The sequence below is a fragment of the Scomber japonicus genome, chromosome 22 (assembly GCF_027409825.1).
Source record: "Scomber japonicus isolate fScoJap1 chromosome 22, fScoJap1.pri, whole genome shotgun sequence".
NCBI lineage: Eukaryota > Metazoa > Chordata > Actinopteri > Scombriformes > Scombridae > Scomber > Scomber japonicus.
In genome coordinates this window covers 11,307,525-11,333,083 of record NC_070599.1, presented here as the reverse complement: position 1 = coordinate 11,333,083, position 25,559 = coordinate 11,307,525, and the positions used below count along the sequence as shown (strand labels likewise).

Sequence of the window (25,559 nt, the reverse complement as noted above, 5' to 3'; positions counted from 1 at the left end):
AGTCAGTCACAACCTATCTGTGGCAAAGAGCACGCACAGAAGACCCTTATCAGGGAGAGAAGTTGGAAGAGGAAGAATGCAGAGGAAGCTTTCTGCCACTGTCCCTGTCAGAAAAACCTGTTTTTTTTATTTAAATGGGATAATATGCTGATGGAGCCCTTTCAGGTCACCTTGGTGGGCATGAGTGGGAGTGGGGTTGTGTGGATGGGCAGTTACATGCATCACTTATCTGTCTATGATGGACATGACAAGTGGGAACCCTCTTAGATGAGAATAAGAGGAGGAGAGGCTTTCAGCAGATTCGCTGAGCACCAGAGCATTTTCTAATTCATTAGAGACTGTCTGATTGCAATCACTTCCATTTTAAGGGTTTACTCTCTTAAATTTGGTTTCAAAATTCTCAGTGGCTATCTGCGTGATGTCGGGTCGCTCAGCAGCTGTGAGATCTATACACCAGCACTTTGTGTGGCGCAGACATCATCACCCTGGATTTCACAAATTACGGGTATTACATGAACCACAACTCTAAGAGCTGATGTAATGTTCAGCTGCTGCAGCTTAGCGGGGCTGATGTTGAGGGTCAAAAATCCCCCCGAGGAAGGAGTTAAGCATGTAAGGCCTGTCAGTCCTCGGCCACTTCTAACCATATGCACAGTTTCCATCTCAGTGGGTTGTGTGTGTCATTTCATACACTCACGAGATAGGGATCTTGGTGCCCTTCACATGATGCTTTTACAGTGCAGTTACATTAGCTAATTCGACCCCGCTTTCAAAAATAGCCTATGATCGATAAGGCTTTCAGTTTCTTGCAAGCCTCAGCGTTTCACCTTCAGGCTCTCCCTCAGAAAAAAAAAATCTCTTATTTCAAGTTTTCAAGCATACATAGACAAGCCAGCATACCTACATCTTTATACATGACTTGACCTTTATGACTTTGGACCACTGACGACAGCCACATGTGCAAAAATAATCACATGGCATGACGTGTTTGTCTCTGCAGCCATTTCAGCCTGCATGCAGAACCCATGTCAGCTCATCTCATATCAGATCTGAATACCCATTAACCTGAATAGCTAAAATTAATATTAGGTCCATACAAGGACGAATGAAATAGAAATGGCCTCCATTGAAGACAGCAGTTAAGGCTGGAGCCGGAGCTCTTCAGGCTGTCCAGGTCACATCAAACATATACACTCATTAAGCATTAAAAATACAAACAGCCTCATGATACACGTCTGTTCAGATCCACTCCTCTGCGTGGGATATAAAATGCGGCGGCTTTGAACGATCCAGCAGTTGGTGCGTCTGCCAGCTCTGCAAGCGCGAGATTATTAAGACAAATCCAAGACGAGGAAGCCTCTTTGACCAACTGTCTGTGAAATCTATTTCTGGAAACCACTGCTCATAATACCACCACAACATTTGACGTCGTGAACACACTATCAGAGGGCGGAAAGGTTGATGGGACACAGCACTGCAGTTCCTTATAACATTATAAAAAGGTGCTGAAGACCAGTGAGATGGAGGAGTCGCTGTCCATGGTGCTGCATGAACTGGATGTAAACAGAAAAACAAGCACTTCATGTGTGTGATATAAGCTGCAGCTGGCTTACACACAGTTTTGAAAAGTAACGTTGAATGAAGTCAGAGAGATGAAGCCAAATGAAACAAACCTCTAAAATTGAGAAGCCAAAATTATTAAGCCAAATCAAGCATAATGTATGTGTGCATCATAAGATAATATAAAGTGAGGATAAGGCAGAATTATCCATGCTGGTATATAAATGTAGAAATGGTTGTTGGTATCAGGGGGATGAACACTTATTTAATTTAGTTGTGTAACATGTTTGAAGCAGACTCACAATGGCTTTACTTTGCATAATAATGTATAAAGATCTCTCATAGGCATTAATTATAAGCCTAACTGTTTAACTGTTTTTTTAAAGACTACATTATGTTTTTAATAATTACACAGACACTGTATTAAGTGTGACCTTCAAACCGCTAACAACTCTAAGGCTGCAGTGAAGAGCTACTGTTCACCCTGATAAGAATGGAGAGTGAAGCCAAATAGTACAATAACTAATTGAGAATGACAAAAAAAGCAGTCATCAGCATCCGTGATGCAAATGAGAACTTCACTTGTACAATTATTACCACTGAATGCAATCAAATTGAATTTGGACAAAAGCAGGGTGCCGCCGTGGCCGAACAATGACAATGCCAAGAGATCTCGCAGAATAATTGTAGACAATAGAAGACAGACAGTGAAAGAAGCAACTCTGGCTTAATCTGCCCTAGTTTTCTAAGACCTGATATAGTGTGTTTAGATTGGGCCGCTACTTTATTGAGAACAATACCTTTATCTTTATTGACTGGTCTAACAGCCCCAAAACAAGGTAAAACGTCCAAAACAGGAAAACTAATTACTTGCTCTATATCGCCCCGCACCCACCCCCCTCCCTCCTTAGACAAGGAGCCACAGCTGGAATGGATGATAAAACTTGGACTCCTCTTCGTCATGGTGAGATCAAAGTCGCAGACTTTCTATTTTTAAATTATTGAACTCCTGCTCTGTTGTCACTCGCTAAGCTGAAGCACCAAAAGATTCTGTATCTGTCTGTGTGAGCAGGTATCTACTGTAGAGTGTGTTTGCAGAGCATGTGCACATGAAACCTTAAAACCACAATTAAAGACATTAGCTTCTTAGGAACTTTGCTTGAAAATGTATACATTAAACCATCAATCAGGCTGTTTCCCCCATCCTTTCTGACATGTCAGACTATGCAACTGTATTCACTGTAAATTGCTTCTATTTTGTTACTTCTGCCTACCTCTTTGTAACCTTGGGCCTGCACACACACACATATGTATTATCAAATTCTGTCTATTTTTCATTCATTTTAAACCAAGGTCACTTCTACAACTTCCCCTATCAAAAGGATACAAGCATGAATACTCTCACTGCTTTCATGGAAACACACAGTACTGACAACTCAAGGGCATATCACACTGGAAGACGTGATTTCTAAAAGTCCAATCATAGGAGTCCACAACCTCTACTATTAATACAGTACATGCCTACATTGAAAAGCGAGGTCAGTGTTTCTTGATATTGAATAAACCATATTTTTATTGCAATTAAAAATAAGTATTTCAACTGGATTTCCTAGAAATTAGCTTGGCACCTGCTTTTATTACAGCAAACCCCATTCAAACCCAAAACAGCCATCTGAAACAGATGCACTTTATATAAAAGAGTTCAGCTGTGCACATCTGGATTTATCTGAAAATTAGCTTGACATCAGTCATAATGGAAGATAATCCTGTGAGCACGTCACACACTACTAAAATAAACAGCTAGTGACGGCATCCCTGCGGTGCAGCCTGGAATTATATTTTATGAGGTGGGAGTTCACTTGGATTGGAGTGGATCAAAAATGAAACATAGCAGAATGAACAGCATGCAGTGGGTTTTATGTTTGAACACACAGAAGCTGTACAGTATCAGCACTGGTGCCCAAAAGTCCAAATCCACAGGGAGGAAACACAAACAGTCTGCTCTCTGTACAGAACCCGCTTTGTAACTGATCTTTGAAGCGCATCCTGATGGAAGATCTCGCCTCCGTGACGCTATTTATAGCTTGGTAATGCATCAGAGGTCGCACCTTCCATCTCAGCAGAACCAACATCTGCCTCGATACACACTGGCTTATCCAACATTGACGATAGCAGGCATCTAATACTGAGTTTGGGTACTGAATCTTACCGTGACTCTAATCTGAGGGTGTATTCATTTCAACAAGTTTTTCCCCTGGTTTGATCCACTTTCTTGAGTGTCTTATTATAACTTCTCAGTCATTTGATTTAAAGGATTTAATGTAATGATCCAGCAATCCAATTAGCTTTGATTATACATGGTATGATGGATGATACATTGTTCATCTACTAGCTATTAAATTGTTTGTGATCTAATGTGAAAATCCAACCAGCTGTGGCTTCACTCTTGTGACTGTAAAGATGTTATCATTACTGACAAACACTGACTTTTGGTGTGTCACAACAATCACAACAAGTGGAAGGAGGGGGGGCTTGTCACTCCTTCTCAATCTAAACCCGCTTCATAAAAACCGTGGTGCTGGCTAATCTGATCTGCCTGAGCCAGTATTTTCAAAAGCAGCCAGTCAGTTCATCAGCTGAACAATGAGAGAGGTCACGAGATAACAAGATAAGACATGACCGGGGCCTGGTGAGGTGGTCCCGAAAAGGGGGTAAGGGGGTGGGCATATGATTAAAGACCGGTATAGCTGCTGCTCTCATTCATAATTTTACGCCATGCCAGACAATAAACTGATCTCTCTAAAAAAAAGAGGTTTTGAAAAGGTAAAATCAATAAGAAAAGAACAAGTGTTACAGATTGGAATGGAAAATGCTAGTGTTGTAAGTGCGGTTAAGATGTCAGGATTGATTGGCTTTAGCTCACTGGGCACAAAGAAATAAGTTAGACAAAATCATAGCTTTAATGGGATGCCATCAGCATGCAAAGCCATGTTCTTTTTTATTTATAGACCTGTTTCTTTATTTTCACAGTTCTCTAAAATACTGGAAAAATTATGCTAGTAGAGATGAGATAACTATCACAATACAGCAATAAGGGCTTCATTTGGAGGAAATATCAACTGTGGGGTATTGATTGACTATGACTTATTATTGAAGAAATTATAAAGATATGGAATTAGAGGGGTAACACATTGTTGGTTAGGCAGTCATACTAAGTGTAACCCACAACTAATAAAGGTTACTTGTGTTGTACCCAGCATTGGGACCATTGTTATTTATTTTGTCTATAAATAATAAATGTAAGGTTTCCAAATGTCTTAAAAAACAGTTTCTTGGAGTGATAATAAATAATAAATAATATCAAAAATAAAATATGTCAACTGCAACCTCATATAAAGTTAAAGATCATTATCAAGTTGTATACTTTATACTGTTACTTCATAGCCCCATATATAAATGATTGCATGAAAACAAACACTAATCCAATTTTCATCCTTCAAAAGATGGCTGTAACAAAAGAACCAACAAATCCACTCTTTATTAAATTAAATGTCCTAAAATCATGTTAAAATCATATACAAAGTTAAAATCAATTAGTACATCATTATATCAAATGAGTTGTTGACAGTCAACATGACTCAAGAGGAAGTAAGAAGTTCAGAAAACAATTAGTGAGCACTAATGTAAAATATGATTGTATTACAGTCAAAGGACAATTAATGGAAAAAGTGTAGTCAGGAACTGAAGACATGTAAAGCATGTAGTAAGTTTACATGAATGTGTGTTTATGTATGTATAAAAATGAATTTGTATAATAAATATAAATGATAAAAAATAGAATTCCTCTCCAGTGAATTACAGTTTGTGGGTGTGAGATGTATTGTGTGCAGACTGGGCAGAAAAGGCATCAGGCATTGGGTGATCTCTTTCACCCCTCGTGCACATACTGAATAACCTAGTCATTCAGTAATCAGACCTTTGTCCATGGGCCCAAGTCAACTCTGTCCCGTTAAGTCACCAACCACACCAACAGACTAAGAAGATTAAGTGTAACAGAACGTGCAACAATTAAGAGCAGTAATACAGTTAAGCGACGCCGGCTTGACCTTAACAACCCTCTTACGGGGCCGAGATGTGCCACACTTTAGTCACCCTTTTGGCACGAAGGCAGAGGTGGTCTGACTTGACAGATGTGACAAAATAACATTAGCGTACTTGTACTGTGCATTCAAACACAAGAAAAACAACTATAGCTTAAAAGATGAGTAGAAAGTGAAATCAATACCTTTCTGAATAAATGTCATTAAGGTTGGTGACAGCAGGTAAAACACAGCCTGTGTCTGCAGGGTCGACTTAGGATGGCAGAGGTGGCAACCTAACTCAATGGGCTATGGCCGAATGCCCTTGTTGTGAGATTAACCAGCAGCTAAGCACTCAAAGGTATTAGGCACCAATCAGGCCCAAACTAATAGGTAAATATATCCTTCCAACATCTGTTTGGGTCAAAGATGAACAAATGTACTGGAGTCAACTGATCTGATAACTCTAAAGCAGGATTAATTTTAACATGATTTTAATGTGAATTACTGAGCTATTAAGTCAGTTGTGATTTTACAGTGCACCACTTTGCTAATTATTATTCTCTGTGTATGTGAAAGGGGTTCATCACTAGACTATACTTTTCCCCCTCAGCTTTTCCATTTTACGTTTTAACATCTTAAAGCTTCATTGTTTACCTGGCCTGCAGCAGACAGATGACGTTATTGACTTAGCAGTGAATGTAGTGGATCATTTAGTGGCTAAATAGATATCCTTTAATTGGTGGAGGGCTAAAAACTAAAAAAAATAGACTTTCAATCATTAGGTGGCCATAAACACGACTCCAAATGGATGCTAATGTTGCTCACTGTTTGCAGAACGTGTAAATAAGCCACTGTTTGCTAACAAGTCCCCCAGCATGCCAGTGTTGTCTTTATAGCTGGTTTCCGCTGTTTTACAATCATATCCATGCAAGGATATTTTGTTAGCAGTCACATTAAGTCAAAAACATTCATTCTTAATTCTGGGGTATAATATCGTTTTTAACTTATTCACTTATCAAGTATTTCAAAACTATAATTTCAGTTTCAGCATTTCCACAAGCAAGATTTGACAGAACTGAGGACATCTTCTTCTCTGTAAGCTCTGTAAACTTTAATGTGCTAAAAACAAAGGCCTCGGGGCATCCTGATAGTCAAATACTTAAGGCGCTTCCCACATAACCACAGCGTTTCTGCTTCCATTCCAGCCAGGGACCTGTGTTACATATCATACTCCTCCATCTCTCCTCTGTTTCCTGTCTGCCTCTATACTGTGATTTCCAGTACAGGTGAAAATGCCAAAAAAAAAACTTTCAAAAACAAAGAAAAAATAAAGCCTTAGCAATCTTATTCTACTTAAACTCCAAGCCAGTGTAAGTGCATCGTATTATGGAGCATTTATAGTTGTGTTAACTGGATTGAGAGATTATTGCAGATTACTTTTAACAGGCCTGACCACTTAACTGCTGATAAAACAATGGCTTTAAATAGACCTAGCAATCACTGAGTAGAAGGGGAGGTCTGACAGGAATGTTTTCGTTATATTGATAATGTAACACCTCATCCCCAGGGTTAAACTAAAAAAAAAAAAAAAAAAAAAAAAACTGCACCTACCATTTAACGCTCTGCCCGGAAGCTAAGCCATTATCTTCAAGAAAATAGGAGAAACAAAGTCATCTATTTTTATGTTACCAGGAGCAGAATAAACACAGAAGAAACTTTTCATGTCAAAAAAAAGAGAGAAGCGAGTATAAGCAGCTATGCAGTGACAGCACAAAACTGACAGATGACTTCTAAATGCATCTACTGCTGTTCATGTTACATTCAGAATCACATATTTCATGTATTTATGGCATATTCTCATTTACACTCTGTGCATAACATTACACTTGTCCAAAATCTCAGCATGCGTACCCTGCATGTTGATGGCAAATTGCCAGTTATCAAGTACACAACCTACACAATTTTATCTTTAGGGTGACACCATAACATCGCTGCTACTTATCTTTTACTGCTGACTTAGTGTTTCTGTTGATGGCAGCAATGTAACACGCTACAGGGACATCCCAATATCAAAATGCATGAAATAATCTCAGGGAAGACCATTTTAATCAAGTGTTTAGTTCAAGGGTATAGCTTCAAATGACACCATATTGTCTTTACAATGCAATTCTTCACAGCTGAGCACTACTGTATGGAGGATTTAGGACACCTTGAAATGATTTATTTGAACAACAGCTGCTCCCAATTCATAGTCGTGAATGTCGTGACAAAAAAAAAGAAGAAAAAAAAGAGCTAAACCTGACCTTAGGTTTGTTAGTTAACTCACTACTTTTTGTCCTTGCTATCCTGTCACGCACACACACACACACGCACACACACACACTGGCTAAATTGCCAATTAAATCTCAAAATAACACTTGTGTCTTGAAATACACATGTCCCCAAAGTGTCAAAGCTTGATTAGAAAAGGGTGTTTAGATGATTATATTCTAATAATATTTGTGACTTTCTTCTTCTATTAACCCTGTAGACCGAGTGACAAAATAAAGAGGTTAACTGACAACCTATATCTGTGAAATCTGCTAATTTTGTGCACCTTTCAAACATTTTTTTCCTTTATGTTACGTAATAGCTATTAAGAATATGTGTGCGCAGTAAAGCAGGGCACTAAGAGGTGGTAGTGTTATCCACAATGCCAGAGCATGGAAAAGCTAAATCTGCTGTAAGCAGAGACTTGATGGCGGGGTTTGATCGACTCACCTGTCTCGCACTAACCCCCCACACCCCATCGAAAGAATGTTTTTCAACACACATACAGATACAGACACACACACACACACACACACATTTCTGTTAGCCAAAGTACCCAGAATCCACTGCAGCTCAAGGTCACCTGAGTCCTCTCTGGCACTCAGCCTGTGCAACTCGGTTCTCAACATCTTCTTGCACATAAATCAAACTAATACAACACAAGTACAACCTACGCAATATATAGTAACATAACAAAATGAAAATAAACCTATTTTCATGGTTTCTTTTTAAATGAAGGGAGGCTTTAACATTAGCCTGTTGTCTTCTTCATGAGTTTTTCACCACATTGTGTAACCTGCCATTTAAATATCCTTTATGTACTTAGAATAAATCCTGATTTAATGAAAGCTTTACAATACAACTTTCTCTAAAATTTCATTTCCATCTCATGTCACAAAGAAATCTAAATCCGTACAGATAATCTCTACACCGGTATCAAATTGCACTGCAGTGTCTTTTGCCCTTAAGTGTCATTGAGGGGACGAATACTATGTGAAGTAACACTGTGATTTCTAATGTTTTTGTCTACAGAGTAATTAGTGTTTATGCCATTAAGCAAAAAGACAAATATTACACTAAATGACTGTACATGAAGAACCTCCTCTGGGAGTAAATGTGTAGGAGCAAAAAAATACACAGAGCCAACAATATCTCAACAGTCACTTCACCTCATCAAGCTATGTGTGGTTTGTTTAAATAAAGTATTTAATGGGGAAATCTAACCTGACTGGGGGAAAAAAATAGCTCCTGAGATTTTCCAAGGGATTTGTTGTCAGACCAGAACACAATTTGTAGAGCTTAACCCAGAATTACACATTTGACTCTGTTTTATTAATCCCACAGTGGAATACTGTATGGCAGCCCTGTGCTGCATCACTTGAAACGCATGAATGTTCAATGGTTGTTTAGTTACGGAGAGTGTTTAACACTTAACACACACAGTTAGTGTTTCTGTTATTTAGTTTATTCTAAAGTAAATGACATGTATGAGCTCAACCAGTCTTGGTACTGGTCATTTCAGGATGCAAGTGAGACTCTGGTCTCAATTGAAAATGGTCATTAGGTTGATGAGAACATAAAAAAGATGTATGGAATTATATGTCTCCATTAACAAACCAATTTCATTTTTGCCTGAAATGTAAACAATTAAAAAGCAAATATGGCTTTGTTATAACAACAAATCAGCTGCATGCTATGTGAAAAGCATGAGTGTTTGTGCCCATGTCAGAGGAACCACAAATGGTTAATTTTACCAACCAATTAGCTAATCCTATTTTTTCTGATTTCAAATTAAATACTACTTTCTACAAGGGTTTTCTTTCCTATATAATGGTTCCTGAGAAGGTTGGAAAAAAATTATACAGATCAAGAAACAAACTCACCTTGGGCTGAACCTCTACTTCTACCACTTGGTTCTTGCTCATGCAACCTTTGACGAAGCCCTCAACTGTGCTGTTGAACTTCATGAAGATCACGTAAGCGGCGTAGGCTGAGAGCAGCGTTATACTTTCCCACATGGAGATGACGTTATCCAGGAAGAAGATGATGAGCATGATCAGATCCAGGATGTAGAAGGAGACATCACGGAAGAGCGGCCACCATGTTAAATTGAGGATCTCCTTGGAGAAGATGGCGCACATCCCAATGACAAAGAGAATGTTGAAGACGGCCGAGCCCACGATGGTCCCGATGCCCACGTTGCTGTGTGAGATGAAGACCCCGATAATGGAGGTGAAAAGCTCCGGGGCTGAGCCACCTGCCGCCATGAAGGTGGCACCCGCGACGTCATCTGAAATGGTCAGCTTCTCCGTGATGACTGTCAGCGCTGGGACGAAGAATTCGTCACACACTATGGCTAAGGCAATGAACATGTAGATCATGCCAAACATATGGAGGACCACTGCACCTTTGCGCCTCTCATCTCGGGTAAAAATGTCTGGTGGATAGTCCCCCTGGCTCTCATTGTTATCTGCTGTAGATTTCATGGCTATTGGCATATCGACTGAGACATTGGGGTCTGTCTGGTGTTGGGTGAAAAGTAGAGTCCTGTGGGGGGCTGACTGATGGAGACTCTCCTGGGGGAGCACTTGCTCACTGAGACCCCCTGAGCTCCAGGTGAAGGCACTGAAGGAGGAGGAGACGGCACTTATGGCCACCAGGCTTAAGACAAACCCTAAGATTCGCACAGGCCTCAGCTTTCTCCGCATATACCGGTGGCCCCGCCGCTTACAGGCGTCACCCAATATGGGCCTTCGCTCTAGTGAATCCATGCAGGGTTGATCTGAACCCATCTCTCTGCAGTTCTTGAGTGTCCTCACTCTCAGTGACTAGGTAGGAAGAGGGGAGAGTGGGGAGCCGGTTTTACCGGAGACAATACATGGTTTGGTCTTCGGCTTCAAATGAGTTGAAAAGATTCTAGGTGCTTTCCAGGGTCTGGTTTGCCAAATGATGTCTTCATATTAGCCTCTGCTGGCAAATGTCAAAAGAATAAAAAATTAATTATGAAGCCAAAAAAGAAGCCAAAGTTTAAAATTAAGACAAAACACTAGATTTAAAAAGGCTGTTTGCATATTGAGTACACAAGTTTATTTTAACGATCTTGTTGTGTCAGGTTATATAGTCTAGTTGCTGGAAAGTTAAATGAAACAGAATCTTTTTGTCAAATGTCATGTAAAATGTAAAACATACACTCAGACTCTGAAATCTCTCTCTATTTCATAACATTGCAAATGGAATGATTGGTAATTTCATATTGACATTTATTTAGACAAACCAGAAAAAAAAATCAATAATCACCTGCTAGATAATTAACCAATAATCTTTAGTGTTACTGTGGAAGACTCATCTCCAAATCAGGAGATCTACTTCTGACAATTGACAAAAATAGCTCCATGTAGTCAAACATTCAATTCCAATATCATGCAGACATGTGGGATAATCATCTTAAAATGCATATCTAACGCAGAGATTTGAGTACGGTTTTAAAATAATCCCATGATTTACTGTCAGTCTCTTACAAAACACTGAAACAAATCTCTATAATTAAGAAAAAAAGATCATATGATATGGAAATGAATATATAGCATAAGATAGTCCACTGCGGTCACAATAAAGCTTCAGAGGACTATTAGCTTCAGATATTCAATAAGTGTATTGAGTAGCCTAATTGCCATTTTTAAGAAATCTAGTATGAATTCAAACCACACGAAAAACTTATATGGGCAGATGATTCCGACTGATGCTGGTTGTCCCATTTTGATTCAGTGACAACTTGTAATAAAAATCTGACATCTGATGTTGTTACCTGGGAAAATATCATGAAATGTGAAGGCCGTTGGTTTACGGACACCACTTGGCTGCAGTCAGTGAAAAATGGTCAACGCTATGACGCTGCTGCTCAGGTAAAGCAGAGAAAAACACACATCCCCGTCCTGTTTGACTTTTACAATGATGCAAGCCTGCTTGTCTTTAAGCCTGAATGGTTCGTCTGAGATGCCAGCTCCACTGACAACTCTTTCCTATGTCTGCCCTTCAATAATGCCTTCGCCCTTTCAGCTGTATCATCACACAACAAACAGCTAACCACCGTCCCCGACCAAAACAGCCCAACATTAGTTTCCATGCCGAGGCGCATGACGCGTGGAGAGCATGCAGACGGTGTCATGCCTTACCTTTGACAGAGGCGAGAAAACAGCCGCACGGCACGGCAGCAGGTTGAAATTAGGAAATCCTCTCCAGTGCCCTCTTGCTCTCATTGAGCAAAATGTGACCGGTCTCCGCTCTCCGACGACAGAGGAGGAGCTTTGGACGAGGAAAAAAAAAACACACTGCTTTGCCAACTGCGCTCACCTCTCTCCCTCACAGCAGCAGCAGCAGCTCAGTGCAGCATCCCTCCCGTCTCGGATGAGAGAAAAAAAAAACCTCGGTTGAAAATACCTTGCTTATGTAGCAGAATATTATGCCGGGCTGGGCTGACCACGTGAACTGGGTGGTTTATTAATAAAGCCAGGTAAGCGGCAAACAGCGCATCCTTTCTTGCTCGGTTCACGCAGTAGGGGCTTTAGTGATGTTGCATTTTGAGGGAGGAGTTGCCTTGGTTACACAGCAAAGGCAGTATTTCCACTGATTTCTTCCTTTTTTTTATTACTCTGATGACGGAACAGGTGGATGTGCTTCGGCTCAGCAGCTGATTTATGTGCATGTCTTGGGTCATTCCAAGGTTACATGCAAGTGCTGGATCCATGTCTCACAGATAACACCCTAATGAGCAGCATCATTGATTTCTGTCACGTGCTAATTCAATATCTTCACATTTGTAAACTACAATACAATATGTGATAAAGGAATAGTTGAATTTGAGCTCAGGTGAGAGGATGGATACCACTCTCATATGTGTATGCTGGAGCCAGCAGTGGCTTAGCATAAAGAAAGCTAGAGTGATTCTGTCAAAAAAAATAACAAAATCTACCTATTTTACATTTCACCAATTAACACCCTATTTCTCATTTAACAGAAACTCTTTTGATGCTGCACCAATGCAAAGCTAAACAGCTATTGGCTACACTTTCATATTTGCTGTACACACTGCCAGAAAGACAATTAACATATTTTCCAAAAATGTTAAACTATTCCTTTAATATTTTATTCATTTAGTATCAAAGGCAGATTAAACATTAAAAAGGTCACGCATGCTTTATATGCCATTTTTCTTCATGTTGAATATGTCATCCAACACAGAGCCTTCATCTGACATGACCATCATCCTTTTAGGCCCCAGATTGCCATGTTTCCCCTCACGTCCAATAAAGCCCCCAACCACTTAGCGTTAGTTGACAGGTCAAACCCTGTTGGGTAGACACACAATCTCTACACAGTGAAGTAAAGTATGTGTAACACTGATGCCCTGGTGCTGTATAATAAATCATGATTCACTGACCTCATTGATTGCCCCTTTCTCTCTCTCTCCCCTCTCTTCTCCACCATAGTTGCTTCCTGTTACCTAACAGGAAACACAGAGGCTGATAGTGTTAACTTGAATTACCTCACATTATCAATACTCAGATATTTTGTGACCACCATCCATTATAGTATGGGGTCTAGAGGTTTCCAGCTAAAGTATAGTTGGTGTGGTAGTACTTGAAACAAATATAATCCCTCTGGAAGTTATCTGATATGAAAATAAATGGATGTGCCTCTGAATTGGACTAACACATAGTTACATCAACACTTGGAGTTATCTGTCCATATAAAAAGTAAGGAAAATGTGTAATTTAATTCTTCACCAAAATGCTCTCTTGAGACTGGAAATGTCATTTTTTCACAGTTCTAAGCCCAGAAGCCTATTCATTCTGTTGTAGAGTGAGTATGATTGCCTCACTACAGTAGATCTATAATGCATTGCCTGTCATACTGGAGCTATCACGAATGGGCTTCCTCACCAAGCAGTCCCAAGTATTTCCACATGAACAAACTGGTGGACACCCTCTCAAGCTGATTAACATTTGGAGGATATGATGGGGTGAATGAACATGTAAGTAGGCTACATCATTGATTAGATAGTTGGGGAAGATAAAGCTGAGCTGTGAGGCAGAGATTTCGTCACTGTATTATCTGTCAAGTTGAAGAATTAAAGGGGGAATTTCCACCAATTTTACACATGAATTTCACTTTCAGTTTGAAAAAATGTCTGATGATTTTATCTGTCTGCATTACAAACTTAAGGTGGAAGAGTGGCTTTTCAGGGGGTGTTGAAGGTCTAATGTGACCTTGACACTATCGAGTTGCATTATGGTAAATGTAGGATCCAGCATGTTTGGAGCTTGACCCATAGTAAAGACTAAAAGTTACGATATTATGGTCTGTGCTGCTTTGATATTGTTCATTCTTTAAAAAAGAAAAAAAAAATCTGTCACTTTTGATTCACCCAACTGTATGGCTATGCAGTGCTAAATTGCTGGATTACCTCTTTGAACTCAGCTGAATTTTACAGTTTGAGCAAACAACCTTTTGACGTAGAAGAGCGGAAATGATGTGTCAGCAAAATAGGCCTTTGTAAAAATTCTGGTATTTTGATCTTGTGAATAAACATGATAAATGTAATAGTGAATCAAAAGTTAGTTTTAATGGTTAATGGAAGAGACACAAGGGCTATCATAATAGTAACCGATACATTTCTTTTAATGGGATGTTTAGTCGTAGGACTACATGTATCTGATCAGTCCACATCGTCATCATAAAGCGCACTACGAGCCTGTGACCCCCAGCTCTTCGAATGAGATCCGTCAATATTTTTGCCTATCAAATGAGATCCCATCCAGACTGTCAGCTCTTTTTCAACAATGGCCCCCGGTGCATACGCAGCCACTCCTCTCCTCCACGCCATCGCACCACTCCTGATCTGGCTGCATTTCCAGCATAAAAGTGATGACTGGTCACAGATCATGTGGGTTGTGGTGGGGAGAAGGGGGGGTTTGAAGGGGTGATGGTGGCAGTTGTTTTGATTTGTCTGAAATCTGTGCTGTGACAAAACAACAGAAATTTCCATGATGGCCCTGCCCCCCACCCGGCCCATCCTCGCTTTGGCCCGGCAGCTAAATCCATGCCTTTGTGTCCCACATAGTTGTATGGATTTGTCAGCAATGAGGCAGGGGCAGTGGGGGATAGATAGGGTGATGATAACCAAGCAAGTTTTTCCGGTGAAGAGGGAAGGGCAATTGACTACGGCAAGGTATTGAATTAGCTCTATTAAACAATTCAAAAGCTTTTTGGTCTCGTAGAAGAGGAAAGCAGTCAAACTGGAGAGTCTCAAGATAAGCTTTTTCTAAGAGACTTGGTCCGGATTAGATGTTGAAAGCCTCATATTAGTATTAGTAACCCCACCACCACCACCACCACCACCACCACAAGTCTGTATAAAGAGGCTTGGACAGACCACCTGCCCCTTAGGAAAATGTGGTCAGCAAAACAAAATGGGCACAGGCACCAGTGGGATGCTCTGACAGTAAATAGTGAGTCAATGTGGCTCTTAAAACTGCTGAGTTAATGTTTTAAAAGACAAATGGTCTGCCTTGGAGTTATCGCACAAAAGCAAGATTGTTCAAAGATAACATGGAAGAGACCATTTTAGTTGAAAAGGGGGGGTTGACGGGGCTATTCATTTTAGCAGTAGTAGCTCCAAAGAGATTAACGAATTGATAATCCACGGGCAGGTCTGATGGCTAAGTGCTGGAGCTGATTAGATACGATATTGAGACCCTGCTTTCACTGGTGGTCCATGTAAACACAGCGCAGACAGGGTTTTAGAAAGGGTGAGGTCATACTGTATGTCCAACCTCTCCAAACCCATCATTCTGAAAAACTGTTAATCTTGATATTAGTCCATGCTTTAATTGGTCAGCTGTTTTTTTTGTATTTTTCATCATTTCTAACCCTAACCCATCTTAGTTTAGTGTGTTATCTTATATTGATATTTAGTGCTAATTAGCCAGTATTTATTAAATAGCATCAAACAAAAAGTACTACGCAGGCTGATGGGAATGTAATTGCTGACAGGTATTTGATCATAAACCAAATATTGGACACATTTAGTCTGAACAAATGGGTCTTGAGCTAATTTTTAAAGGTTTTAAAGGCTATAGACTCATTAGCACAGTTTCCTTTAGTTTTAGCCTAGTTCTAATCTAGGCAAGAGTCTGACTATGCAGAGCTCCATAGATGATCACTATAACTTTGAACTGGATTCGTAATTTGATGGGGAGCCAGCTAAGAGCGATCATAATTGGTGTAACTTGAGACCTTTAGGAGGACCTGGTCAATAGTTTATCAGCAGCATTTTAGACCACTTGTAAACAATCCATCGATTTTTTGCTGATGCAGGGAACAGGGAGTTAAAATAGTCAAGACGAATGATACAGTCGGGAAATGAAAAGTCAGGAGATCATAAAGGTACATTCGTCCTGATGGGGAAATGGATGTGTGTACCAAATGTCAACATTATTGAGCATATTTGATTCATATGCAGTCTGAGATATGTCACTTATTGCACAGTTTACCAACCATAGAACCTAAGGATGTGGTAAACTATCAACTTCCCATTCAAATAGTACATCGCAAAACATGACTGAGCAATAATGACAACCAGTGAAATTGAGAAGGAAGTAAGGGAAACATAAAGAAAAGAGTCTAAAAACCCCACCCTGTCACGCAAACTCTAGATAGTCTTCTCAAAACCACAAATGTCAACTGCATGGTGGTACTGGACGAAAGTCAAAAGATCACCAGTCTGCATAACATTTCATGAAAATCCATAGTTGTTCAGATATTTCAGTCTAGACCAAAGTGGTTGATCGACCAACTGGCAGACTGACACTATCCATAGAGGCCTGCCCCTAGCATAGTGTCCAATAGAGCAGTGATTTAATATGATACATTGAAACACAAGTGAAACAGTGGTTCTCTACAAACGAATTAGCAGACTTAACTATGAATTTTTGACCTGATTTCGAAGCATTTAATTGTAATAGTCATAACACTCTGGTAAGCAGCCAGCCACTGCTTTCTACAGCATACAGAGCATGATGGACATAGTGTGTATGTTGGCAAGCATAAGTTGAGACTGTGTGTAAGAGTTTGTCAAGTAGCTAAACTTGAAATAATTAAAACTGTCATCTTTTATGTAGTCACTTAAATCACATCAGTTCTACAGAAACTACAGCATAAAACACTCTACATCAACATTCGCTGTATGATGATGTAGAACTACATTGTGTATTAGGGTAAAATACGAGCTTAGCTGACGTGCAAATCCAATCAATCTTTGCCTTTTGTGACCTTACAGCATTTAACCATTGCAGGACAATACTACAGAAGGACAAATAGGACAAAAGAGTTGTATTGATCTGCTTGCTCTGCTCCATCCCTCATTTCACATTACAAGAAGTCCACAGTAAATGCAGGAGGGACAACATGTGCACTGTGTCCTCATGACCTTTGGTAGATAAATATGGTGTTTAATATTTCATAGCTTTACATCCATGACATATGGCCACAAAGAGCAGGCACGCAATGGTAAGCACTGAAAGAGTAGAGGGTTGTTCTGGTGTAGGCTGTGTATTGTGGAGGTGTCAAGGTTCAGGTAAACAACAGCCCACTTTTGTTATCTGTCATTGAGAAGTCTGATGTGAAGGAGGACAGCATTGATACAGGATGTTTGCTGCATTATGAGGTTAATCCTTATGTCAGCAGCCCCCACAGACGGACTGACCCGCTGGGCTGCAGAGATGAGGTTTTTGGGGGAAGGAGGTTGCCGCTTGTCTGGTTACGACAAGTACGAGGGAGGAATGAGTGAGCTTGGGTAAAAACCTTCCAACTGGGGGGGTGGGGGGAGTCAAAAAATGTTTCATGCTCTGATGTCATTAGGAAGGCGAAAGCGGAGCTGTAATCCTATTTTAATCGCAGTGGATTTATTAAACAGGAGCAGCAGGTTTAAATCTCAGCAGATTACACAGAAGGCCCAAGGAGATGTGTAGAGGGGGGGTCGGCATGGCTTGCGTAATCTAGTGCACTTAAGGTGATATGGTTCATCTTTGACCAGTCACGACTGAATGAGAGGGTGGTGCAATGGGTGCAGGGGTGATCCTCAAAATGAGCAGTAAAGTCAGCTGGCTTCATTGTAAATAATTATTGAATGATGTGAGTTTATTGATATTTTGTTTATTAACATCTAAATTAAAGATTCAATTAAAATGCTGCCTTTTAGAATAATTACTTTTGACAAGATTAAGACCAACTGGCTGCAGATGTTACTAATTATTTGGACATGTGTTTGTGCCTTGGTGTCCCTTGGAGTCGGCACAAATCTTCTTGGCAACCTTTGTATGAGACCTTTATTCTCATAGAGAACGAGTTATTCCCAGGTCGTGTCACATCTGGACTCAATCAAATCAATCCCTCAACAGATCATGTAGAACACGATTTGACCTCTAGAGATCACCAGTGATAAATAAAAAATGACTGATCAAAAAGATAAATGTCAATGAAGAAAGTGAAATCTTTTTGCTGTGGATTTAAGAAAACATATTTGGCCTATGTCAGGTTTGATGACAAAAAGAAAAATACTGGAGAAGGTAACTAAGCAACATTTTCAGAGAACCCTTTGTTTAGCAGACTTTGAACATCTAAACATATACCTCTTGTGTAAATAATATAGAATAGACTTAAGACTTTTCCATCACAAACCAACATTTTGGATGTTGTCACTGACTGGTCCAAATTGATTAGTTGTAACGGACAACATATTTATGATAAGTCTTAAAGCATGGTAGAATTTTAAACGTCATCAAGTCATGCAATTTAGTAGTTTAATTTTAGCTGTAAAAAACATTGCCAGAAAACTGAATAATCAGCAAAACCTGTGCAAAGTAATTTTCACTGTCAAAAAAACAACTCCGTTAAGCATAAAAACACACAGTATCATTCCTTTAAACAGGATGCGTAATGTGCCAGTACATTCTACAGAGCAGTGAGTTGTCACTGAACTTTGCCTTTGCCAAATGCCTCATCTAAAAGGATGCCAAGCTCACCATCTGTTGGCTGAGCTCAGCAAATATCTGTTCGTGACACCGCACCTCTTTGATAAGGAGCCATTTTGAGCTATTTCTTTCCTTAGAGCTACGGTGTGTATGCTACTGATTCCAATACCTGGGAGTTATTTTTAAGTATTCATGGCATAGAGCTACTTTTTCGTGTTGCAAAGAAAATGCATACATGCATCATTTAGATGGTTTTTAAAAATACTTAAAAAAAAATCTTTAATTATGTTTGCTATACTATTAATTAAATCAAACCAACTTGTGCCACTTGAAAAATAACGTGCCACTTTGTTGCTGCCCTAGATTATGTTGGGCAAACTTAAATACTCAAAAGAAATAGCACTTTATATTTCTTATCTGTGTAATGCCTTTGCTAATTTCCTCGAAAACCTAGATTAATTTTCCATATAATTTTATTTTACCACTTATTTATATATTTGCAGGGTCACTCACATTGGGACATTTATCATAAATTAGCATAGCTAAGACAGGCAGAGCATAACATATAATAGAAGAGGCGCCCCTGTCCATTGGAGAATACTATAAATAGTATGTAAGGAAATACGTGTTATGTTTTTATTTTTTATTTTTTGAAACGTTAGTTCAACTGAAGGAGCTTTAAAGTGTTTGTGTCAGCATGCTTGTGTTTCATACAAGAGAAAGCTGAATGGTCCATCTCAAGTTTTTAGAAAGTGTATGTTTCCAGTTACACAATATTAGGGTTGAAGCTTAAATGTACCTGTTATTACATCAATTGCACACATACATGTATATTTCCATCCTTGTCCAGGGGCTGTAGAGTCTGCCTCTTGGTCAAGTGTCACCCTGTAAACTACCTACAAGTAACACAATCTAACTCTGCTGCCATCTTGTGGACAAATTATGCATTGTCTTTACACTGCCAATTCGTGGACTTGAGGTTGATCCAGTTATTGCTGCCTTGCTTGTGGGAATAGGTGGGTCCCCACTGAGGTTTAGGCAAAGTAAGTATAGGCCCTTTTCTAGCAAACATATTGACTTGTCAAGTAGGAAAAACACAGGTGCAACTAGTGAAATTTATTTGTACTCTGCTCCATTTAGGTGTGTCAGTCAATGTCAGTAAATACAATAGCAGGATTGAAGAGCTAAATCTAAATCTAAATGTCATGCAGCCATCATAACTTAAGCCATTGTTAAGATATAAGCTGCACATGTGCTCCTCCTGTAATGAAATGTCAAAATACTCTGTGAAAACGCCTGATTTGAATAAACTGGTGAATCACTGTGTCTGTTCCTGTTTGGTGACTTGTCCCTTCTGGGTTCTCTCAAACTGTGAGATACTGTATATTTATCAGTGCTTGAGCAACTAAAACATAAAAACTTTCCAGTCAATACTGTTAATTAGATCATGTTAGGATTTTTTTTGGATCTTTTATGTGTCTTATGTGTTTTATGTGTGTTTAATGTCAAGTTAAAAGGGTGTCATTATTACTTTAATACACATTGTATACCATTTTAAATGTATTAAATGTCAAATAATTTTTTATTTGATCTTGAATATAATAACTATATTTGCCAAATATTTCATATAGCCAGCTATGATAATTTGGCTTCGTGTTATTGTATCAGGACTTTTTTTATCATCCATGCCAAGTATGTGCCTGTAAACAAACTTGTGAAAATATTTTTTTAGATTTTTTTTTAAGTGTTTAATTTGGTGCAACGCACACAAAAGAAGTATCGGTTATTATAATTCGAAGGACATTTTTAAGCATATAAACACATAATTTGTTTCATACGTTCTCTGTGTTGCAAAACTTTAACACCAGCAGGAGACAGGCTTGAGGTAGCCGATGTTACATCGTATTTGGTAACCCATCAGATTCTGTGACCTGCTGTCTTGCAGGCACAGATGCCCCTTTTCCACCATTTTTCCACCAAAGCACTGGAACTGATTAGGTGGAAAAGCGGTAAGATTCTGATAAAAAATGTAAAAATATATAAAAATAGTTTATTACACGTAAAAAATCATTCCATTAAAGTCCTAGAAATATGGAAGTATTAGCCTACCAGATACATTTACTTAAGTAAAAGTACTTTAAATTTAAGTAGGATTCCAAATGCAGTGGTTTTACTTGTAATTTAGTATTCTTAGAATATGGTATCGAAACTTACTTTTTCTACCACTGCAGGTCACGAAGCTGAAGGGTGACCAAATACGATGTAACACCGGCATGGAGGAAGTATAACCTTTGACAGGCGCCCAAGTCCTTCCTCTTCCGGTTACGGTGATAGCAGGTATGGTGGCCCCTACTTTACTCCGATACATTCTGACCAAATAATCCAGTGTAATCCTACATTTTAGAAAATTGTGTGGTTAATTTCAAGTAGAGATGATTCTATAAACAAGTGTTGGCTTATAACTACGTGAAGATTTCCCGAGAAAGTGGGTTACAATTAACATTTTTAAAGCTCCCCTCTGGGGTCTCTTAAGAGGCCGCTATGAATACACCGAGCTACATGTAGTAGCGTCGCTGTAGCTTCATTTAGAGTGACCTGACATATAATTAAGCTGTACATCATGGACTATTTTTCTTTGGAGATAAATTGAGGCTGTTAACAAGTTTACCAACGTTACCGGTTGCTAGTGTCTCAGTCTTTAGCCGTAGCACCGATAGCCTAGCAATAAGGGTTGTTAGCATCCAGGCAGCATGTTTGTATCTTAACTCAACAGTGTGTCTTTTTCCAGCTTCATCATGGTGCAGCGCCTGACTTACCGTCGTAGGTTGTCCTACAACACCGCCTCCAACAAAACTAGACTGTAAGTAGTATCTAAATATATTAAATTGAGCTTAATTGTCAGTGCACAGAGTACAAGTTGAGACAACAAAATGCAGCTTAGCATCTTAACGGAAGTGTTAAAGAAGTGGTGAAGTGAGTGTGTGTGTGTTTTTGATATATAAATAAATACCAGTAGAAATGTGTTAAGAGATCTATACTGTTTGAATATTAACAGTATGAATAGTGTAGTGTGAATGTAAGTAACAGTATGAAATGTGAAAGCTACCGATTTCTGAATACGCAGCTCAAGTTATGATAAAAACAAACTAGATTATCTATATATAGTAGTATAAATATGAATACATGTTTTAAAAGTACAAACAGTATAGATATTGGCATAAATGAGAACATTACATATTTGGTACAAGCAGTATAATCGAATACACAATGGAAGATGAATATTGTGAAGTAATAAGTGCTTCAATCTTGCAGGAAGATATGTGTGAAGCTGACAGCATCATAGCCAGTTAAAGTATTTGTTTGTGAAACTGTTTCTTTGCTGGTCTGCAGGTCCCGGACGCCTGGTAACCGTATTGTGTACCTGTACACCAAGAAGACCGGCAAAGCTCCCAAGTCAGCATGTGGCATCCTCCCAGGAAGACTGCATGGTGTAAGTAGATGCATAATATCTTCCCCCAACAGTATGCTCTATACACATGTGATTTGTTGTTTGGCAATACTGGTAAAGATGCTGTTTTTGCAGTAGGCACACAGCTCCTACATCAGTGTTTTTTGGTGGGAAAATGCTAGTCTGTAACTGATTTTTGCCAATTTCTGTCCTATCTGTATCACTGATATAAGGTGCAGAAGATGTGTTATATGGGGTGTTGTGTGCTGCTTTGTACTTTCTCATAACTTTGACATATCAAGATGTGGTTAGTGAGGAAGCTTTTGTATTTTATGGTGATATAACTGAATCTGAAGTGATGAGTTCAGAGTGCTAACGTAATGATTGTCACTTTGGAGATTAACAGTTGTTTGTGATACGACTTTTTGTTAATTTTAGGTAAACTGGATTAGCTCGCAAATGAATAAAATCTTTGATTTAATGTTAAGCAGCATACAACATGATCTGGATAGAGATGGAGGACCATTGTGAACTTGCAATGAAGCAGTGGATATTCATACTTGGGCATTGGAGTTTAACTGACGAGTTAAAGTAACACTCAGCAACATAATTATACAATTGTTTTTAATTAAAATTGGCGTCTTAAGGAGTTGTTGGCTTAAACAAAATTTCACCAGCAAGTACTATTCAAATTGAGTAATCGGGCTCATTAGCCTGATTGGTGAAGGGCTTATCCTACATCCATGTGTTTATCCTGCTACTCCTTTCCCTGTTTGACATGTTATAACTCAGAAGGTGTGTTCCAAATTTGTTTTACAAATGTTGGAGATCATCCTCAAAATAAGATCAGAGCAGTACAGTGTGCATCAGAGGGGACATAAGAGTTTAAAAAAAAAAATGTCTGATTTGTCAGTGTGTTTGTAGATTGTGCAGTGGTCTAGGTTTTAAACTTTTAAAAGATTTGTTTACTTTAACTTGCACACATCTTCTAGTCTGCCTGTGCTGCTTGCCTTTTTTATGTAAAATGCATTTAATGCTTGCGGGTGTTAAATGTAGACTAGCTGTAACTGTATCCTTCATCCTTTCTGTTGAAGCCTACAGTACAAGCTTTGTTTTAAAACAGACTTATCAAATTGTTCCTCTGCTTTTGAACACTATGGCATGTCTTTGAAATGTGATTGTTGGTACTTGATCAGCTCTTTTCTGACAATTATACTCTTCTTTGTCTTGTAGATTCGGGCTGTTAGACCTCAGGTTCTGAGGAGGCTCTCCAAGACCAAGAAGCACGTCAGCAGGGCCTACGGTGGCTCTATGTGCGCCAAGAGCGTGCGTGACAGGTAAGAGAAGCATTTCCCCTTCATCTGGCTTTATTTTTAGAGAATAACACCGATTTACCTTTTTTAAAGATGTTGACAAGAAGATTTAGTCCAAACTTTTAACGTGTGTAATGAAGAATAAGGAGTGTTGTACAGTCAGATATGATGGAATTCAAGTTTGTAGTAAATGACTAATTGAGTTATTTCTTTGATTCTCAGGATCAAGCGTGCTTTCCTGATTGAGGAGCAGAAGATCGTCGTCAAGGTGCTGAAGGCACAGGCACAGATCCAAAAGTCTAAGTAAAATGTATTGTACTGCCACAATAAAAAATGACAAACAAATCTATTTCTTGCTCTGACTTCTCTTTCATTTGATTTACATTAAATTGAAAAGGCAGATAGAACTCTGCATGACTGGTTTGTGATTTTTGAAAGCCTTGTTTCTGATAAATTAGTGTTTATTGCAGATCTGTTGACAAAATGCCAAACTTGCTATTAGAAATCGTTATGGGAATAAGCTGATCACTTAACATTTATGATGTGAGGTTTACATGAAGCCAAATACAGTATTTTACAGTTAAATGTTATGAGTCAGAGTGTTATGTTGGAGAGCAGCAGTTGAAGCAGAGAATCTGAACAGACTTTTAGACTGAATATTTGGAATATTTAAATTGAGTGCTCTAAAAACAAAAGCACAACACTGTTGTCAACAGGTGGTTGAAGTGGCAGGGACTAGAGCACCCACAGGATGATGCACTCATGTACACTACCTAAATCTAAAACTGAAGTAAACCTGTTTTGGTGAGTGGAATAGCTCTAAACTGAGAATTGTTTAATATAGGAATAGCATGGGTTGCTGGCACAATTTCACAATCATAATACAGTTGAATACAGTTCCAAAAAATCACCATGAATCTAAGTTTATGGTAAATTACTATAGATAATTATGAGTGTCAAATGTAGAGGAAGAATTGATGGATTTTTGGAAGGTCATTATTTGAAGCATAATAAAAGTAAAAAAATAATATAGGACAAAGCAGTATGGAAGAAAGAAATACAATTAAACTGATGCTAATTTGCAATAAAAAAAATCTGTTGCAATACTGTTTAGAATAGAAAGTCTTTATTGTCATTGTACAAAGCACAACGAAATTGAGATGCCATCTTTAAAGTGCAGAAACAAAAATAAATAAATTACAATTATTTAATGCAGTTAAGTGCATTTATGGCTTTAGTGTAAAAGTTGTGTGTTATCTATTTGTGCGTACTCTTAATGTCCTGTAGCGTTTGCCTGAGGGCAGCAGCTCAAAGAGTGAGTGTCCTGGGTGAGATGGGTACCTGAGGATATAGTGAGCTTTCCTGAAACAGCGAGAAATGAACAGATCTTTCAGGGAGTAGGGGGGCAGCCAATAATCTTCTGGGCTGTGGTGATGACCCCCCGGAGCTGTGAAGCTGGAGAACCACACACATGCAGTAGGTCAAAATGCTCTCTGTGGAGCAACGATAAAAGGACACAAGCAGTTTTTGTGAGAGTTGGTTATTCCTGAGTACTTTCAGGAAGTGCAATCTCTGCTGTGTCTTCTTGATGATAGCAGTGGGGTTGATGCTCCAGGTCAGGTCATTCTCTATATGAACATTTTAAAGTGAATAAATAAATAGTTGTACTTTTGTTTTCTGGGAACATTCAGACACATTATCAACAAATCAATCAATCTGACATCGTCTTAACAGGACAATACATCAATAACAATCATAATAAACCTCCCACAGAGGATGCTTCAGGATATATCCCTCAATGGAAATACTACAAATA

The 25,559-nt window shown here is 38.9% G+C and overlaps 2 protein-coding genes across 3 annotated transcripts in view; one reads left to right on the top strand and one right to left on the bottom strand.

Annotated features, from left to right (window-relative positions):
• LOC128384282 (sodium/potassium/calcium exchanger 2-like) overlaps positions 1 to 10,753 on the bottom strand; it is a 39,463-nt gene extending 28,710 nt beyond the window's left edge. Inside the window, exon 1 of the mRNA XM_053343832.1 lies at positions 9,837 to 10,753. Coding sequence (XP_053199807.1) covers positions 9,837 to 10,744 — 908 coding nt within the window. The 5' untranslated portion in view covers positions 10,745 to 10,753. The remainder of the gene's footprint in view (positions 1 to 9,836) is intronic.
• Positions 10,754 to 21,272: 10,519 nt separating this feature from the next.
• Positions 21,273 to 25,559, top strand: part of rpl34 (ribosomal protein L34) — a 199,708-nt gene continuing 195,421 nt past the window's right edge. The window contains exons 1-5 of one of the 2 annotated variants that reach the window (XM_053343836.1): positions 21,273 to 21,319; positions 21,771 to 21,842; positions 22,373 to 22,472; positions 23,664 to 23,767; positions 23,966 to 24,058. In XM_053343836.1, coding sequence (XP_053199811.1) covers positions 21,778 to 21,842; positions 22,373 to 22,472; positions 23,664 to 23,767; positions 23,966 to 24,050 — 354 coding nt within the window. In that variant the 5' untranslated portion in view covers positions 21,273 to 21,319; positions 21,771 to 21,777 and the 3' untranslated portion in view covers positions 24,051 to 24,058. Of the gene's footprint in view, positions 21,320 to 21,770; positions 21,843 to 22,372; positions 22,473 to 23,663; positions 23,768 to 23,965; positions 24,091 to 25,559 lie in introns of those variants that run through there. The other variant, XM_053343835.1, reaches the window with a different exon arrangement.